The sequence below is a fragment of the Dermochelys coriacea genome, chromosome 3 (assembly GCF_009764565.3).
Source record: "Dermochelys coriacea isolate rDerCor1 chromosome 3, rDerCor1.pri.v4, whole genome shotgun sequence".
NCBI lineage: Eukaryota > Metazoa > Chordata > Testudines > Dermochelyidae > Dermochelys > Dermochelys coriacea.
Genome location: NC_050070.1, coordinates 68,488,886 through 68,509,546, shown reverse-complemented (window position 1 = coordinate 68,509,546; position 20,661 = coordinate 68,488,886). Strand labels below are relative to the sequence as shown.

The window sequence follows — 20,661 nt, the reverse complement described above, 5'->3', positions numbered from 1 at the left end:
TTAGCTGCTATACATATCAAATTATTTGCCTCCTGTACCTTCAGAACACTGCTGAAAATAATAGAGATTCTCTAATCATAGAGAATTAAATCTGTTTTCAACTCATGTTTTTTTAATTTCATTTTATGGAGCATTTGGTTAAAAAATGACCTTTATTTATGCTGCTAAGTTATCTACTATGCATAACACCAAAGAAAAAGCTTTGAGTGCCTAGTGTTTTGTTAAATGTGTTTGACTAAATAAAGTGATAAAATATAATGAAAATCTTTGCGATTCAACCTAAAAAATTCATTTCCAACAAGGACCAGTAAAGCTGACAAAGAAAAACTGATTTCAATCATATATAGTATTAGATCAGACATAAATGAAACATACATCAAGACCTAAATAACTATATAAAAGTATCCTAAATTTTCTGAGACAGATGGTGGATCACATACAAACAAGTTATGAATTCCAAAAGGATCATCCTTGAAAAGAAAAAAGAAAAGAAAAGAAAAGATTTTAAATCCTGTCAGATTAAAACAAAAATAGCAAGGTGATTAATCAAATTTAGATAATGCAAGGAAAATGAGATAATGAAGATGACATAATCAATTTGGCCCCCATTCAGGAAATCACTTCACAGAACTTAAGTCAATGTTTAACTTTAAATGTAGGTGAGATTCTCACCCCTGTTCCTGCCCCTTTATGCTGGGTAACAGCATTGTAAATGAGGCTCTAAAAGCCCTGGATCTAGCCACCAGAGAATACACCTAGTGCAGGAGCTGAGGTTGACAGCTATGGCTGTCCTCTGAGGACTACCTCATGTGAGCGACTGGCACCGAGGACATGAGGGAATAGGTTTCAGCCTGGGCTGGTCACCTCAATACAAACCCACTAGGAGTCGTGGGGGCATACTTGGGTGGCTGCCCATGCTGGGGTCCATGCCACCATGTCTTCTCTCCTATTGTTACCCAAGATAGCTAGCTTAAAGCTAGAGTGGGTACATCTGCCTGCGCTGCAATGACTCCTTCATTTGCAGTGTAGACTTACCCTTAGACAGGCCCAGATCTGTCTAAACTACTCTGAGAGCTGCTCTGGTCCCACAAGGAGCTCAGAATCAGGAGGGCTGAGTTCTGTGCTTCTCCTGCTAGGGCATTTCTACACTTCGAACTGGGGGTATGATTCTCAGCTCCAGGAGACATATTTGTGCTGACTTTCATCAAGCTAGCATGCTAAAAATACAAGGTAGCCACAGCAGTATGAGCGGTTGGAGGAACTAGCTCCTAAGTATGCTCTCGGATGGGAATGCCCTTGGTGTGGCTAGACCCTCCCATTGCTCATCCTGTTGTGTCTGCTCTCTATTTTTAATGTAAAAAGAAAAGGAGTACTTGTGGCACCTTAGAGACTAACAAATTTATTAGAGCATAAGCTTTCGTGAGCTACAGCTCACTTCATCGGATGCATTTGGTGGAAAAAACAGAGGAGAGATTTAATATACACACACAGAGAACATGAAACAATGGGTTTATCATACACACTGTAAGGAGAGTGATCACTTAAGATAAGCCATCACCAGCAGCAGGGGGGGGAAAGGAGGAAAACCTTTCATGGTGACAAGCAAGGTAGGCTAATTCCAGCAGTTAACAAGAATATCAGAGGAACAGTGGGGGGTGGGGTGGGGGGGAGAAATAACATGGGGAAATAGTTTTACTTTGTGTAATGACTCATCCATTCCCAGTCTCTATTCAAGCCTAAGTTAATTGTATCCAGTTTGCAAATTAATTCCAATTCAGCAGTCTCTCATTGGAGTCTGTTTTTGAAGCTTTTTTGTTGAAGTATAGCCACTCTTAGGTCTGTAATCGAGTGACCAGAGAGATTGAAGTGTTCTCCAACTGGTTTTTGAATGTTATAATTCTTGACGTCTGATTTGTGTCCATTCATTCTTTTACGTAGAGACTGTCCAGTTTGGCCAATGTACATGGCAGAGGGGCATTGCTGGCACATGATGGCATATATCACATTGGTAGATGCGCAGGTGAACGAGCCTCTGATAGTGTGGCTGATGTGATTAGGCCCTATGATGGTATCCCCTGAATAGATATGTGGACAGAGTTGGCAACGGGCTTTGTTGCAAGGATAGGTTCCTGGGTTAGTGGTTCTGTTGTGTGGTGTGTGGTTGCTGGTGAGTATTTGCTTCAGATTGGGGGGCTGTCTGTAAGCAAGGACTGGCCTGTCTCCCAAGATCTGTGAGAGTGATGGGTCGTCCTTCAGGATAGGTTGTAGATCCTTGATGATGCGTTGGAGAGGTTTTAGTTGGGGGCTGAAGGTGATGGCTAGTGGCCTTCTGTTATTTTCTTTGTTGGGCCTGTCCTGTAGTAGGTGACTTCTGGGTACTCGTCTGGCTCTGTCAATCTGTTTCTTCACTTCAGCAGGTGGATATTGTAGTTGTAGGAATGCTTGATAGAGATCTTGTAGGTGTTTGTCTCTGTCTGAGGGGTTGGAGCAAATGCGGTTATATCGTAGAGCTTGGCTGTAGACAATGGATCGAGTGGTATGATCTGGATGAAAGCTAGAGGCATGTAGGTAGGAATAGCGGTCAGTAGGTTTCCGATATAGGGTGGTGTTTATGTGACCATCGCTTATTAGCACTGTAGTGTCCAGGAAGTGGATCTCTTGTGTGGACTGGTCCAGGCTGAGGTTGATGGTGGGATGGAAATTGTTGAAATCATGGTGGAATTCCTCAAGAGCTTCTTTTCCATGGGTCCAGATGATGAAGATGTCATCAATGTAGCGCAAGTAGAGTAGGGGCATTAGGGGATGAGAGCTGAGGAAGCGTTGTTCTAAGTCAGCCATAAAAATGTTGGCATACTGTGGGGCCATGCAGGTACCCATCGCAGTGCCGCTGATTTGAAGGTATACATTGTCACCAAATAACTGGATACAATTAACTTAGGCTTGAATAGAGACTGGGAATGGATGAGTCATTACACAAAGTAAAACTATTTCCCCATGGTATTTCTCCCCCCCACCCCACCCCCCACTGTTCCTCTGATATTCTTGTTAACTGCTGGAATTAGCCTACCTTGCTTGTCACCATGAAAGGTTTTCCTCCTTTCCCCCCCCTGCTGCTGGTGATGGCTTATCTTAAGTGATCACTCTCCTTACAGTGTGTATGATAAACCCATTGTTTCATGTTCTCTGTGTGTGTATATAAATCTCTCCTCTGTTTTTTCCACCAAATGCATCCGATGAAGTGAGCTGTAGCTCACGAAAGCTTATGCTCTAATAAATTTGTTAGTCTCTAAGGTGCCACAAGTACTCCTTTTCTTTTTGTGAATACAGACTAACACGGCTGCTACTCTGAAACCTATTTTTAATGTGTTCACTCAATTGGAGCTTGTGCAAGTGTGTCTCCTCAAGCTGGGAATCATACATAGAAGAGCCCCATATGCTTAAATCCCATTGACTCCAGTGGGACTTACACACATGCTTAAGCTGTCCTGAATATAGATGCTTTCCTGACTTGCGGCCATTGTGAATTTAACATCAATATTTCCATTGCATATGGCTAATAGGAGGAAATGCAAATATTGTGCATACATCCTGCAGAAAGCAAAACTTTGGTTTGGTGCTTTGAATTAATTCAGCTATCAAAACATAACAACAAAAAGGTCTTAGCACAATTTAAATTACTCAAACACAGCAGACATTGTAAGACATGTTTAGAGAGAGAGAGAGAAGAATACCTCTGACTTTTGAAAAGGAGGACTTGTAGCACCTTAGAGACTAACAAATTTATTTGAGCATAAGCTTTCGTGAGCTACAGCTCACTTCAGCAGATGCTCAGGAAAGCTTATGCTCAAATAAATTTGTTAGTCTCTAAGGTGCCACAAGTACTCCTTTTTTTTTTTGCGGATACAGACTAACACAGCTGCTACTCTGAAACCTGACTTTTGAGTGCTTGTGATCTCATAACCTTAGAGTTGTAACAGAAAGTGAATTGCAACCTTAACTATGGAGCAGCTAGGTACTGTTCCATATTTAATGCTCGACTTTTGCATTTAATTTTCTCAGGACAGCGAGTATTGTGGGAGGTTTTAGAGTGCCAAAAATTAAGAAGACTAAAACCCAAAGATCACCATTTTTCACAATGTACAAGCTCTTCACCAGCTGAGTGTAAATTTCCTGGATTTGCACCTTTTTGGCTACGTAGCTCACATATGCAGATTTGTCCAGTAGTTTGTAAATTCTATGTTCTGTATATATTCTTCCTGTGCTTCTTTTTTTAAACAATATACTTTTTGTTTATTGAGAACCAATTTTGTCCATTCTTGAGTATCTGAAATGAGTCATAATTTTTTTTTAAAGTCACTATGATGTAAAATACCAAAACTGTTATTTCCTAGGGCCCCTTTTCAGAGATTTCTCTTATCCAAGGAATTTGGTCATAACATTTATTTTAATTTTTAATTATTTGGGGGGCAAATTTTTAAAGGGCCCCTGTGGTGGTGTATGTACACCTGGTCCGCTTGTCCATCTCTGACCTCACCAAGCTGGGGTCTAAGGATCTGCAAAAAGTTAATAGCCCTGGTGCCCAGGGCAGCGTGGCCTAGTGGCTAGAGTTAATAGTGCTGCCCTTCAATACAGGACAGCGTGGCCTAGTTGACAGAGTCAATAGTGCAGCCCTTGGTGCAGGGCAGTGTGGCCTAGTAGCCAGAGTCAATAGCGCAGCCCTTGGTGCAGGGCAGTGTGGCCTAGTAGCCAGAGTCAATAGCGCAGCCCTTTGGTGCAGGGCAGCGTGGCCTAGAAGTCAGAGTCAATAGCGCAGCCCTTGGTGCAGGGCAGCATGGCCTAGTATTTTTATAACAACATCTTTAAAGTTCAGCTCTATATACCCAATGTATGTAAAAAAATTCTTGAAACTAGTTATGTGAGTATTTTAAACATGCTTTATTATAATCTGTTTTTAGATAATCTTTTAATATAGTCTAGCCTTATTTTTCTTTCTAATTCTCTTCTTCATTGTTCCATTCATGGAAAGACTCCTGTTCTTGTCCAGTAGTGTCTACACGTGATGCTGTTGGTGTTGGTACTGACACTGTCGCTGAGGCTAATCCAGATCCTGACGCTAATCTTGATCCTGACGCTAATCTTGATCCTGATGCTAATCTTGATCCTGATGCTTCTTCTATGGTTCTCATTGAACCTTGAGAGCTTGATTGTTCTTCTTTGGAGCTCTTACCAACTTTTGATGCCCAGAATGCTTTTACAGCTGCCCTGATATGGAAATAATAATTGAACAAAAATGTAAATTTAAGTAGATTTACATTCCCATTACCTCACAGAGAATATGCTATATCATGTACCTTCCCATCAATAATCTATGGTACTGCTTTGCAGACTACTTCTTTTCAAGCTACTCTAGTAGAAAGAGAAGCTGTCAGATATACTGACCAATAGCAACATAAATATCCCAGTGTAGAAAAATTAAATGATCTCATCTGAGTGTCAGGTTTGCAGTTAGTAGTACTATACTTTGATCAAAGAACACAAAAATCACATTTGTGTGCTGTCCACCTACCAGTGAAGAATTATGAAGATTAATGCAAAGATCACACCAATACAAACAATAACTCCAGTTATCAGGACAAACACCAGAACTATATCTGTGTCTGGTCTCCTTAATCTTCTTGTTTCCAATTCTAAAGAGAAGAAATACTTTGATCATTATTGCTCAAACATCTTGTTGAACAGATATTATATGGAAGGAAAATAATAGAAAAGAAATAGGCCCTGATTCTCCATTGCCTTAAACCTTGTGAAGCCAGTTAGAGCTGTGAAAAAAATGAGTCCAAATCAGAATAGTAGTATTTTACACCCACTTTGCACAGGTGTGTGTACAGAAGATGCAAGGCAATGGAGAACCAGACACATAATGCCTTTAAAAAGCCTAGGAGTAGTAAGGGACAGTAAATTACATTAGAGCTTGCAATGCAATATGGTGGAAGGAAATAAGAACCCAAATCAATTATGAGCTCTGTCCAAAGAGGCATCCCATCACAAGCAGATTAGATACATGGTAGTCCTTCTCTATACAGCCCCAGTAGGACTGCACATAGTTCTGCACACATCAGTATCAGAAACATGGTAACAAACTGGAGGGAATTAGGAGCAGCACAAATTATTAAAAATATTAAAAGACTGAGATTAGGAAAAAATTAATGCATGCATATATATACCATGTTTTTGATATTGATGTGTGCAGAACTATGTGCAGTCCTACTGGGGCTGTATAGAGAAGGACTACCATGTATCTAATCTGCTTGTGATGGGATGCCCCTTTATAAGCACCTAGCTTATATACATATATATAAGCACCTAGCTGGTGTTATGAAAAGAATAAGTAAAATAGTAATATTTTGCTTTTTAGAATTTTTTTTATAACATTTGAATAGATTAAGGCAAAGGTAGGTGTATTGTATACATTTAAAAAATAAAAAAATAAGTAAATTAAATCATTTGCTTATATTGTAAATTCTTCAGGGCATAGATTGATTCTTTGTTCTGTGTTTGTGCAATGCCTAGTACAATGAGGCCTTGATCCATGGCTGGGGCTCCTAGGAGCATACAAATAAATAATAATAATAATTAAACTATAGTAAAATAGAGGATGTTAACTGTATTGTATTTGAAGCATGAAGCATGGAAAGGAATTGTTTTGGGTGGACTAAAGAAGTATAACTAGAAGTAATAGGATGAAACCGAGCAAGGGAAAACTTAAGGTATCAGAAAATATTTCTTAACAATGCAGTATGTTAAATGTCAGAACAATTTTCTAAGGGAAGTACTGGCAACCCCATTACCTGAGACATTTTTCATGATATCAGACAAAATACTTGAGAACAAACTGTAAGGAACAATCCAATATTGGTAGAAGATGACCTAGTAAGTCTTTTCCATCTAATTTATGAGATTCAATTGTCCCAGTGCAAAGAAAAATGTTTGGTGGACAAACACTGTCAGCTCTATTCAAAAATGTTGACAAGTGTCCAATAACAATCCAAGTTCCTGAAATGTAATACACCTGCCTCTGATCACTCCAGGTTCACCAATCTACATACACTGTGTTCCCTCTCAGGTGCGCACCTGCGCGGCCACACAGAGGCCATCAAGGGCCACACAGCAGCCGGCAGGCGCGCACACGAGTGGGGAGAATGTGGAGGGTGGAGGCAGTGGGGTGAGGTGATGGGGGTTTGGGGGAGCTTGGGGTGTGCAGGGCGAGGTGGGGAGAGACGCCTCTCTTCCCTGGCCCCAACTCCAGCCAGGGCTGCGGCGGGGACAAGAGAGGCACCTCTCTCCGACCAGGACTGCGGAGGGGAGAGATGCGTGTGTGTGTGTGTGTGTGTGTGTCTCTCTCTCTCTCTCTCACACACACACACACACACACACACACTTTTTCTGTGTCTCACACATCTACACACGCAGTCTTTCACACTCACCTCCCAACACATACTTGTATTATTATTGTTGTTGTTGTTGTTAATTCTTGATACTTCCTGCAATGCACATACATTCTCTGTAATTTTATTCTTTCAGAGTGCTATTTTATTTTTTTGATTAGTCTATGCATTTCATAATTTTTATTTCTCTCTTATGCTTAAATTTAATTCTTTGAGTACTGAGTTCTAAAATGTCTGACTTGTCCTGGGCTGGAGTAATTATCCCTATGGTAACTTTTAAAAAATATATATTATATCTAGGGTTTTTTTTCTTCTAGTGGTACACATCCACACATTACCTCAATATTGGTGCCATAACAAAATTAATTCCGCCCATGGGTGGAAAAAATTAGAGGGAACATTGTACATACACAAGCGAATTTTAATTTAAGATTGATTTCTATCTGGCAACATATATGTTATATATGTTAAAAGCACAGGGTGTGATCCTGACATTCACTGCTATGCAAAATTCCCATGGTGATTGCAGTAATCCATAGCATCACTTGAGTATTAATGGGCCCTCTAGTCCATTTTCTTGCATCACAGCAGTAATGATTTCATTATTCCTAAATCATAGATCATTCTTATAATCCCCATGGTCTTTCTACATGATACAGGGTTGACAGGGATGATCACTAGACTGGTTGAAAATTCCAAAACTAACTGTTCTGCATATAGGAAAGGAGTACTTATGGCACCTTAGAGACTAAGGTGCCACAAGTACTCCTTTTCTTTTTGCGAATACAGACTAACACGGCTGCTACTCTGAAACCTGTTCTGCATATAGGAATTGTCAGATAAGGTTAAACTAATTCACTGCTTTTAGGCAGTTTCATTTTAAATGCTGGACTGTGACATTTTGGAATGATGGGGGGATTAATTTAAAATAACTTCAATTTTGCTATTTAATTAATTTAGATTTTTTATTTTACTGCTTAGTAATAAGCAATTATGATGCTCTATGGATACCTCTATTTGCAGGCTGCAACAGGGGAGTCTGCTAATGAGAAGTAAGAAGTATCTCATAGTTCATCCAGTATTGATTCATTCACCTTTGCTTCGTATGGCAGATCCATATAATCCAGAACTAGAGTAGTCTATGAGACAACACAAGCAGAGATGCCTTCAAGGCTAGCACATATGATTAAAATAAAAGCAGAGCAGAGAGAAAAGTGAATGTCCAATCAAGGATTTTACTCTGAGGAAATACTGATTCAGGTATCACAAAAAAGCACTTTAAGAGTATTTTAAAGCAATACAACTGGCTTGATTCTGTACTCATCACTCAGACAAAACTGCCATTACAATCAGTGAGAGTTTTGCCAAAATGAGCAGTGCAGGAAATGGCTCAGTATGTCTTTGATCCACTGATTTAGCCAGTGTAATATTTATTCCAGTAATTCTGAAAAAAAATAATTTGTTTATTAAAAGTAGAGATAGGAGAATATTCTTTAACATTCTCTAATAGCAATACTCTAGTAAAACATCTTAGAAGCTGACTACTACTGTCAAATAGCTCCACTCCTGTCAATGTATATTTCATAAGTCTCCAATCTTTACACAGCCATATGTTTTCAATGTAGCTGTTGATTCTTTGATCATGCTTTTCTGGACTGAAAGAGGAATGTGTGGTAAATTTAAGTGAAACTTCTTATTTTGTTTGTTTCTATTAAAGAAGAAAAGAGAAAAGAAAAGGACAGATTTTCAGCTGCACTTAAGCCTCCATTAAGTTAAATTGAGAGGGGAAGCCATAAATGAGGCAGTTGTAGCTGCCTGATTTTGGGTCAGTTCTGTGACAACTCCAGAGTACTTTAGAATAGTCTAGATTCTAGTACATCACTAACTATAAGGGTAATTAGCTCTAGAATAGGCTTCCAAGGGAGGTTTTGGAATCCCCATCATCAGAGGTTTTTAAAAACAGGTTGGACAAACACGTCAGGGATGATCTGGGTTTATTGGGTCCTGCCTCACCACAGGGGGCCAAACTTGATGATTTCTTGGGATCCCTTCCAGCCCTACAGTTCTATAAAGGGCTATCCACCAGATGGGGACTGCCAGAGTACAATATGCTTCTGCCATACCCCTTCTCAGGCCCCCATTCTAAGGGTTGGGCAAGCGGAGCAACTTTATCTCTAGGGCTGGGTTTCCTGGCTAGGGAGATCCAGCTGCTTTTTGCCCCCTTCCTGTTACCAGGATAGCACAATTAGGCTAGATCAAAACTCAGGATCCGACCCAATGAATCTCCAAAGTTATTGCTTTTGGATTGGGGCAGGAAGAAAAACAGCGTTTAGTGGGGAAGAAGTGAGAATATTAAGGTAATAGGAGAATTATAAAAAGAAAAGTCTAAAGTGAGTTGTGCACAAGGCAGTGTAGCCTCAAACCAATACAAACATTTTTGGAAGATATTTTAGGAATGTCTGTAAAAATCTGATTATGTGCAAATTAACGAACACATTAATTTTAATTGCAGTATGAAAGAGCAACATATTATGAGTAACTGAATACTGAGGGCCAAACACTTCTCTGATCCAAAGCTCATTGAAGTCCATGGGAATCTTTCCATTCACCTCAAAGGGATTTGGATTAGGCCCTTAGGGCTTGACTACACTTGCATTTTATAGCGCTCTAACTTGCTGGCTCAGTGAGTTGATTTAATTTATTCAATCACTTCTTTTTAAAAAATAGATTAATAATTACATAAATTAAATACATCAACCCTGGAGCACTTTCTCTTCCAACCCAACTTCTAGCCAAAGGAAACCCATCAAATGAGAATGTTACTCACCCTGTGTAGTAACTGAGGTTCTTCAAGATATGTGTCCCTATGAGTGCTCCAATTGTAGATGTGGCAGCATCCCCTGCGCCTGGGATCAGAAATCTTCATCAGCAGTGCCCATCGGACCGCACATGTGCACACACACATACCCTCACGCTGTGAGCAGGACATATATATAGCGCTGTGCGGTCTGACTGCCACCAATTCCTTCTCTGCCACAGAGCATATTTTTTTTGGCTCCAAAGCAGAGGGGAGGAGGGAAAGTAATGGAGCACCCATAGGGACACACATCTCAAAGAACCTCAGTTGCTGCACAGGTTACATAACCTTCTCTTCTTCTTGGAGTGATGTCCCTTTGGTTGCTCCATTTATAAGCCCTGGTCTACACTAAGCGTTGAGGTCGAATTTAGCAGCGTTAAATTGATGTAACCCTGCACCCGTCTACATGATGAAGCACTTTTTTTCGACTTAAAGGGCTCTTAAAATCAATTTCCTTACTCCACTCCCGACAAGGGGATTAGCGCTGAAATCGGTTTTGCTGGGTCGAACTTGGGGTACTGTGGATGCAATTAGATGGTATTGGCCTCCGGGAGCTATCCCAGAGTGCTCCATTGTGACCACTCTGGACAGCACTCTCAACTCAGATGCACTGACCAGGTAGACAGGAAAAGGCCCGCAAACTTTTGAATTTCAATTTCCTTTTTGGCCAGTGTGGCAAGCTGCAGGTGACCATGCAGAACTCATCAGCAGAGGTGACCGTGCAGAGCTCATCAGCAGAGGTGACCATGACGGAGTCCCAGAATCGCAAAAGAGCTCCAGCATGGACCGAACAGGAGGTATGGGATCTGATCGCTATATGGGGAGAGGAATCCGTGCTATCAGAACTACATTCCAGTTTTCGAAATGCCAAAACATTTGTGAAAATCTCCCAGGGCATGAAAGACAGAGGCCATAACAGGGACCCAAAGCAGTGCCGCATGAAACTTAAGGAGCTGAGGCAAGCCTACCAGAAAACCAGAGAGCCCAACGGCCGTTCCGGGTTAGAGCCCCAAAAATGTCACTTCTATGATGAGCTGCATGCCATTTTAGGGGGTTCAGCCACCACTACCCCAGCCGTGTTGTTTGACTCCTTCCATGGAGATGGAGGCAACACGGAAATAGGTTTTGGGGACGAGGAAGATGATGATGATGAGGTTGTAGATAGCTCACAGCTAACAAGCGGAGAAACTGGTTTTCCCGACAGCCAGGAACTGTTTCTCACCCTGGACCTGGGCCAGTACCCCCCGAACCCATCCAAGGCTGCCTCCCGGACCCACCAGGTGGAGAAGGGCCCTCTGGTGAGTGTACCTTTTAAAATACTATACAAGGTTTAAAAGCCAGCATGTTTAATGATTAATTTGCCCTGGCATTCGTGGCTCTCCTGGATATACTCCCAAAGCCTTTGCAAAAGGCCTTATTCCATCCACCAGGGTAGGACACTTTACCACTCCAGGCCAGTAGCACGTACTCAGGAATCATTGTAAAACAAAGCATTGCAGTATATGTTTGCTGGCGTTCAAACAACATCCGTTCTTTATCTCTCTGTATTATCCTCAGGAGAGTGATATCATTCATGGTCACCTGGTTGAAATAGGGTGCTTTTCTTAAGGGGACATTCAAAGGTGCCCGTTCCTGCTGGGCTGTTTGCCTATGGCTGAACAGAAATGTTCCCCGCTGTTAGCCACGCAGTGGGGGGAGGCAAAATGTGACCTTGTAATGAAAGCACATGTATGTAATGTTACATCATTCCAAATTGATTCCCGACTGACCGGTAGCTGTCTGGCGTTGCAAGCTTCCACAGGGCTATTGCCACTCGCTTCTCAACAGTGAGGGCTGCTCTCATCTTGGTATTCTTGCGCCTCAGGGCAGGGAAAAGCGAGTCACAAAGTTCCATGAAAGTGCCCTTACGCATGTGAAAGTTTCGCAGACACTGGGAATCGTCCCAGACCTGCAACACTATGCGGTCCCACCAGTCTGTGCTTGTTTCCCAGGCCCAGAATCGGCATTCCACCGCATGAGCCTGCCCCATTAGCACCATGATGCCCACATTGCCAAGGCACGTGCTTTGAGAGAAGTCTGTGTCCATGTCCTCTTCACTCTTGTAACCGCGCTGACGTCGCCTACTCGCCCAGTTTCGCTTGGCCAGGTTCTGGTGCTGCATATACTGCTGGATAATGCGTGTAGTGTTTAATGTGCTCCTAATTGCCAAAGTGATCTGAGCGGGCTCCATGCTTGCCATGGTATGGCGTCTGCACAGAAAAAAGGAGCGGAACGATTGTTTGCTGTTGCCCTGATGGAGGGAGAGGCGACTGATGACATGGCTTACAGGGTTGGCTTACAGGGAATTAAAATCAACAAAGGGGGTGGCTTTGCGAGAAACTGAATAGCCGCCTCAAGGATAGAACTCAAAACCTCAAGGATAGAACTCAAAAATGGGTTTAACAGGCCATTGATTTCACAGAGGGAGGGAGGGAGGAGAAAATGAATACAAAACAAATCTGGTCTATTTCTTGTTTTGAGCCACTTCATCTATCTTTATACATCATGCTGGCAGCAGACTGTGCAGTACGACCGCTAGCCATCGTCACCTCCTGGGTGCTCGGCAGAAGACGGTGCAGTATGACTACTGGCCATCGTCTTCTGCTAGTTGCAGATTAAAAGACAGTGCACTGCTGGTAGGACTCAATCGCCATGAGACGAAACAAGGGAAATGACCTGGCTGAGTCACTCCCATGTTTGCCCAGGCGCCCGGTTAAAAGAGCACCCAGGACTACTTCGACGACGGCTACCAGTCATACTGCACTGTCTGCTGCCAAAAGGCAACAAACTGCTGCTGTGTTGCAATGCAGTACCATGTCCGCCAGCCCCCAGGAGACATACGGTGACGGTTACCTGAGTGGGCTCCATGCTTGCCGTGGTATGGCGTCTGCACAGGTAACTCAAGAAAAAAGGTGCAAAACGATTGTCTGCCCTTGCTTTCACGGAGGGAGGGAGGGAACGGGGGCCTGACAATATGTACCCAGAACCACCCGCGACAATGTTTTAGCCCCATCAGGCACGGGATTTCTACCCAGAATTCAAATGGGCGGTGGAGACTGCGGGAACTGTGGGATAGCTACCCACAGTGCAAAGCTCCGGAAGTCAACGGTTGTCTCAGTACTGTGGACACAGTCCGCCGACTACATGCACTTAGAGCATTTGTGTGGGGACACACAAACTCGACTGTATAAAAACGCTTTCTACAAAATCGACTTCTATAAATTTGACCTAATTTCGTAGTGTAGACATACCCTAAGTGACTATAAAGCAGGGCCCCTAATTGGAAGGCTGGGGCTTCAGAGCAACATTTACTGTCAATAATAGGACTGCATATCCTAGGAAAATGTCTGCCTTGGCATCATGCGTAATAGTGTAGTGATGGGCAAAAGTGTTTGTTGATGCCCATGTGGCTGCTTTGCAAATTTCAGCAATGGGGACATTACTGAGAAAGGCTATTGAGGTGGCTAAAGAACATGTGGAATGTGCTCTGATTGTGGTAGAATGTTGTCGATTGTGGAGTTCATAAGATAAAGGTATACACTGTGAAATCCACTTTGAAAGGCATTGTTTAGATATAGCTGTGCCTCTAGCTCTTTTGGTGGTGGAGAGCAATAATCATGGTGATTTTCGGAAAGGTTTAGTCTTGTCCAAGTAAAACACTAATGCTTGTTTCATGTCCAGTGTGTGTACAGCTGTCTCCTGTTGGTTACTGTGAGGCTTTGGGAAGAAGCAAGGAAGGTGTATAGGTTGGTTGAGATGGATAGATGTTGGAACCTTAGGTAGAAATCTCGGGTGTGGGCGTAGTGTAACTTTATCCTTGTAGAATAGTGTGTATGGTGGACATGCCATAAGGGCCGTAATTTCACTAACTTGTCGGGCGGAAGTGATGGTGACAAGGAAGGTCATTTTCATTGATAGATGCACATAAGAATAGGTTGCCATTGGTTCAAATGGGGGTCTAGTCAGAGAACATAGGACAAGGACAAGATCCCAGGCAGGGGTCAGGTCTCCTATGTTGGAATAAAGGTTATAAAGACCATTTAGAAGGTGTTTGGTGAGCAGATGTGTGAAGACGGAATGACCATCTATGTGGCAGTGAAAAGCAGTGATTGTCACCAAGTGTACCTGAATGGAGCTGGTGGATAGATCTGATTGTTTAAGGTCTGGCATGTAGTCCAGGATAAGTCCGGGGAGGCTCACCAGCATTAAAATCTAGTCCTTCAGTGAACATATATGTGACTAGTCGTGTCCCCCCTACTATTTAAAAGTATTTGTTTGACTGCTTCTGAACAGGTTACTTCCAAATCCTGGAACCATGGAGGAGCCAGGCTTTGAGATGGGGCACCTTTGGATTGGGATGAAGGATGTGTCCTGTGTCAGGAGCCGCGGTGTTGGAGGGAGAGAGATCAATTGGTGGTGAGACAAAGAAGCAATTGAGCCCTCCTCTTCCTCCTCCTCATCGCTGGGGAAGGTAGGTGCCATCCTTGGCAGAGAAAAGTAGGAGTGTTGTGCATTCGGAGAGGAGAGTGGAAGTGGGGGAAGGTCAAAGGAGTGGAGACTCAGGAGCGTCAGATACCAGCAGGTCTTTAGGGTACATAAAGTCTTGTGGAGGGGGAAAAAGCATCATTAGTGCTGGGGTGACTCAATGCCGAAGAAAGAGTGTATTCCTCTGAAATGTCCATAGATGGTGCCAATGATTTGGCCAGTACTGGTGACTTGGCTGGTGCCTTGGCCAGTGCAGATGAATTCAATGGTGCCGAGGGTTTGCTTGGTATCGACAGTCTTGTTGGTGTCCAAAAGGGTGCCTCTGCCGTCATTTTTGTGGGTGCTATAGCTCCTGAAGTCAGCCTGTCTTGTTCCCCAGAGCTGGGAAACAGTGCCAAGGGCTGTGGGTCTGCTCGGTTAGGGTCTTTAGACCATTTCTTTGCGTCAGTACCAGAGGTACTCGGATGGGCCCTAGAGTTTTGTCCCTGCCAAACAATGTCGAGGCAACAAACCTTGCTGGGGAGGATATGCCTCAAGGTGTGAGGAGGGAACCCATTTCTTTTCATCTGAGTGAGAAACAAAAGACTTTCTTTTCAAGGGACATGGGAGTGAAGATCGGCAAACAACCTGGCAGAGAGTGAGGGCCTCTCCAGGGAAAAGTCTGGGCCTGGGTCCGATGCCAGTTGCAGCGATTTCTCCATGAGAAGTTTTAATCTAATGTCCCGGTCTTTTCTGGCTCTGGGTTTCAGGCCAAGGCAGTGGGAACACTTTTGTGGGATGTGTCCCTCTTCCAGACGGCGAATGTAGTGCAGATGTCCATCCGTTACCGAGAAGGTGGCCTCACAAGAAACTCACTTTTTAAACTCGGGGGATCTGGGCACAAGGGTGACGGGGAAAGGCTTCCTAGTTGGGAAGAGCGGGAAGCGGAGAAATGGAAACCTAAGCTATGAAATAATTGTGAAGGTAAACTTAAAACAATATATATATATATTTAGATAGAAGAAAGAAAGGAGAATATACTAACTACCTTACGCTAGGTGAAGCACTATCTAGTGAGGGAAATAGAAGAAGCGGGCTCTGCTGCGGATTCCGTCCCAGACCAAAGGCAATAGAGATGGAACTGGGGGCGGTCGGACTGCACAGTGCTATATATATGTCCCACTCAGAGCACGTGGTGGTGGGCATGTACAGTCCAACAGGCACAGCTGATGAAGATCTCTGATCCCAGGCATGGGAGGCGCTGCCACACCTACAAGTAGAGCACCCATGGGGACATCATTCTAAGAACTGCCACTGCACCTTGTTTCCCAAAAAATTTTTCAGTGAGTTGGAGCTGTTCCTAGAGCATGATGTTGTAGATGAAGATGATAAAACAGTATTCTCTCTATAAACAGAATGCTTGACAATTTGCTTACACACTTCAGCAGCATATATGCATTATTTTCACTTAATTTCAGACCCAGCTTTCTAAGTATATATTGTTTGTTTTGTTACATTAGATAAGAATGCACTTTTTACTCCCTAGTCGGACTTTTTTGTACGTATGTACTACTGGTGCACATATCTTTGTTCCCCTTTTGGATCATCTGCAAGACTCTTTACACATTAAAAATGCATGTGCATGTCCAGATGTGGGAGCAGACACTCTCTCTCTCTCTCTCTCTCTCACACACACACACACACACACACACGAAGACCAGGAATTCCAAATATGGTCACTGGGGGATTCTCTATTTCATTACTATATAATGCAACAGAAAAAATGATAATATGTAATATGTCCTTTGTAGAGTAGTCTGTTAGAAAGAGGCAGCCTCTGCCTGAATAGGAAGTGAATTGAACTCATGAGAAATGGTCTACAGAAGTGCCTCAGCACAACCTATTGTCCACGTGGGTGATGTGCCATTTCTGATGCCTGACAAGCTGCTGCCTCCACCTCCTCCACTGCTGGTGCCAATAAACACACTCACTAGGGTGATGGAACAAGGGGCACAGTCTGGATCTTGGCAGACTGGCTCCCTTCACATGGCACCATGAGGAGAATCATTCTCTATCTTCACCCCTTCCCCCGCAAAATCCTCCCTCCCTACAGAACTATAATTAGAAAACATGAATAAACTGCCTTATGGCACTGGAGTCTTCAAAAGCAACTTAACATCATAACAGGAAGGAGTATGAACAAAATCTTTACTGTATCTCATGATAGTGATTTGATAAGAGGGACATATGGAAAATTCAGCTACTAATGGGTGGGGTTTTCCTTGCAATGGCCATAATAATATTTACTGAAGGAAAAACAAGTAATGGTTTTCTGTCCTCAGGATGCTACAAAAGAAGAACAGAACCAATCAGTCTGGAACTGTGTTGAAAATAAAGGAGAAAAGCCCATTTGTGATGACAGCTCATTGTGAAAAAGCATTATTATTGTTCAACAGAAGGTCAGTGAGAACTATGGTAATCTGCTGAGAAGTGCAAATGAAAGCTCCCTATAGGCAGCTTTATATTACACCAAATTCTTCTACATAGCCACTTGGAATATGTGTGTGAACAGTTCCTACAGGTCTCTTCCTGCCCTTTTGCAAAATGCATACTTCTTCCAGCTTTCTAACACATATCCTAAAATTTGAAGTGAAAAAGATCATGCTACATATTTTAAACAAAAAATGCATATACCTGCATGGGGCCAAATTCTCAGCTGGTGTAAATAGTGTTCTCTATTTCTTCCAATAGAGCTATGCCTATTTACACTAGCTGAGAATTTGGCCATAATGTTCAAATTACACAAGCATACAAATTAAAAAGAAGGAAAACAGAGTGGAGTGAGACCAGAACAAACAAGTTTTCCTCTTACCTGTTCATTTTGTTTTTTATAACTGTTGATCAGCACAAGGTTTTCCTTTCCCTGGCAGCAACAAGCAGGAAACCCAACCAACCAAGCTGAAGCATTTCCAATCCCCTTCCCCAGCCTTGCAGCTCATTCTCCATTTCTCTAGAGGAAGTGGAAGGAATTGGAAAACACCCATTATGATCCTATTCACTTCTCTCCAAGAACACATCTGGATCCTCTCAGGGAAAAGCTACGCTGAGTACCCACTGAACAAAGTCGTGTTGGTCAAAACCAGACCCTTCAGCTGGCAATGCTTCTGATAAGTGTGCACAGATCACTGGAAAGTCACATGACACAGATCATCTACTTAGGCTTCACCTCCTTCTACTGGAAAAAAAGGTGACAACCTGGGTAGAATGTGCTCTGATCCTAGCCACACAAGGCACTTTTGGTACTCTGTATGATTCCTGATCTACTTTTCAATGACAATCACTGCTTGGGGCCCTTGAAATGAACAAAGGGCCCAATCCAATGCCCTCTAAGGTTTATGGGAACCAAGGACACCCATTGATTTTAATGGGAATTGGCTCAGGTCCAAAGAAACTCAGCTTTCTAAAGGGTTCTGTTTTCAAGCAAGCCTTAAGAGCGCTCTCTAGATCTAGGGTATGCCAAATATTCCCTTTCCTAGTCTTACATTGCTGACAAAAACTGGGCAAGAAAATATCTTGATTGATGTGAAAAGGTAAAAGCATTGTGGGAAGAAAACTAGGGAAGGTGCAAAGAACCTTATATCTGCGGAACAGCATATAAGGTAACAATCTAGAAGGTGCTGAAATCACTCTCCTAGTGGCCATTACCACAGCAGGGGAGACTACATAGAAACTTACATTCTATGGATTCAAATGCCTCGAAGGGAAGGTGAAACATCATCTTAGTTGGAGGAATCTGAGGAAGTAACTCTAGGAGATACTGAACAAGGTCCACTGTTATCCTAAGTAAAACTGATCCACTGGGACAAAATAAGCCTGAGACCCTTCCCCTAGTGCCAATTCCATTCTGGTCTGAAACCCTTATAGTTAAATATGGATGCTGAAAAGAAGGGTTTGGCCTTGTAATTGGCCTTGAAAAATGACCAATTCTGCCCCTTGTATCTCTTCATTCCCCATCCCCCCCACAAAAATTTGCTTTTAAGGCTCTACCTCACTGGAGATTAACAGATGACAAAGAAAAGGATCCACTCTGAGGAGAAAGGTTTAGATTTTCTGGAATAGGTAGAGATACCTTCTTGTTCAAGAGGTCTGATAAAGTAATGCCTAAACTCTCTGCAAAATATGTTTTCAACTCTGGAGTGGGAGGGATAGCATTCTAATATGTGAAGTAACATTTCCCCCCCACACCCCTCCAGAGTCTGAGTAACAGAGCACTGCAAACTATCAGAGAAGAACTAAGAATGTCTGCATCTAAACACAGGGAATCCTGTGGCATATCTCTACAGCTTTTAACAGCAAAAGGGACCTTTCAAAAGTTCTGATCCCCTTGGAGAGGTACGTGAAGAAATCCTGATCTTGCTGGATCTCAGAAAACCAACAGACAGCAGATCGGGATACACAAGAAAAAGGTCTCTGTAGAACTGTATAACTCACAGTCAATTACTTTACTGATGATCTCTTCCACCTTCAGTTTTTTAGGTCATAACAGCTGCATGCACGTTAGGTGAAGTAAGCCATGCATCAGAAAATCCACTGGCAGTCTGTATAGCTTTAGAGCAGATTTAGAGGAAACCAGTTTGGCACTGAGCATGAAACAGGCTTTTTCCATTGTCTTCCGAAGAGTGGAACTTGATTTTTTTTTCCCAAGGAACAGAGGTAGTAGATCTTGGAGCCAAGCTTTGCTGAGAGTCTTATAATTGCATAGCCAAACCAATCATTTCTGAATAGATATTTGTAATCCTTGTGAGACATTTTGCTGGATGGACCTCAGCCTAGCCCTCATTCAGTAAACAACTTAATCACGTGTTTAAGCTCAAGCATGACTCCAAACCTAATCACGAGTAAGTACTGTGTTGATCAGGGTCAAAGGTAACCACTCCTTCCAACACATGGAATTCAGAGTTTGAATACTGGGAGATAGAATATAACCTGATAAAGCCAGAGCTCTGGAAGTTTTGTGGGAGCCAGATGGATTTAAGAATGAAAAAACAAATTTCTGGATACTCTACAGAAGAAAAGAGAGCAGAGTTCCTTCCTGAATTAAATGTCGCTTCAGAAGGACATGAAACCATGGGGGAGTAGAAAAATAAGGGACTTGAAGAGGTTTCCAGTCCCATGCCCTCTCCTCTACAATATTTATTTGGATAATTCAGTCTTGCTGGCAGCACACTTTTAAACCAGAGTCTTTTCATTCTCCTCAATAAAATAGACCTCCATGGCTCTAGGTCCATCTGAATCCATATTTTTTCAGACAGGGACTCTCTCCACATGAATAAGGTCCCTTCTCTTTTCTACTGATTGGGAAGACTGGAGTCTCCAGCTGGCCTCTCCGAATCTGAAAGGCAACCAGGACCACTGCTGTCTCTCCTGACAATGAAAGCAAAAATTACCTGCAGCAGAAGAGGGAAGAAAGCTGTTGCAGATGAACCATTTTATGAAATCTTCTTTTTAATTTTAAGCTTTTCTAAATCCAGCATGCATAATAAATTCAAGATGGCAGCTAAATGTGTTAAAATTCAAAAGGTTGCCTTCCTACTTCTGCACGGCACTGGGGAATTTAAGAGGGGAGCTGAGAAACAGAGAACAAGGTGCCACCAACTGGAGTAGAGATGCTTCCATTTAACTGGTTGCCTTTCCTGCTTTTTTGCTAGCAGTGAGAGAAGACACCTGTGATCTGTGCAGATTGACCAAGCCATAGTAACGAATTAACAGGACGAAGAGAAATAATTTATTTTAGCCTATAAATTTAAGAAATTACTTATTGCTACCATCAAAACCTCATATTTTCCAAAGCCGTAT

At 42.6% G+C, this 20,661-nt stretch overlaps 1 protein-coding gene across 1 annotated transcript in view; it reads right to left on the bottom strand.

Moving 5' to 3' along the window:
- Window positions 1-4,926: 4,926 nt before the first annotated feature.
- Window positions 4,927-20,661, bottom strand: part of SPACA1 (sperm acrosome associated 1) — a 34,039-nt gene continuing 18,304 nt past the window's right edge. The window contains exons 6-7 of the mRNA XM_038396796.2: window positions 5,567-5,687; window positions 4,927-5,262 (exon numbers count right to left, since the gene is read on the bottom strand). Of these exons, the coding sequence (XP_038252724.1) occupies window positions 4,992-5,262; window positions 5,567-5,687 (392 nt within the window). The 3' untranslated portion in view covers window positions 4,927-4,991. The remainder of the gene's footprint in view (window positions 5,263-5,566; window positions 5,688-20,661) is intronic.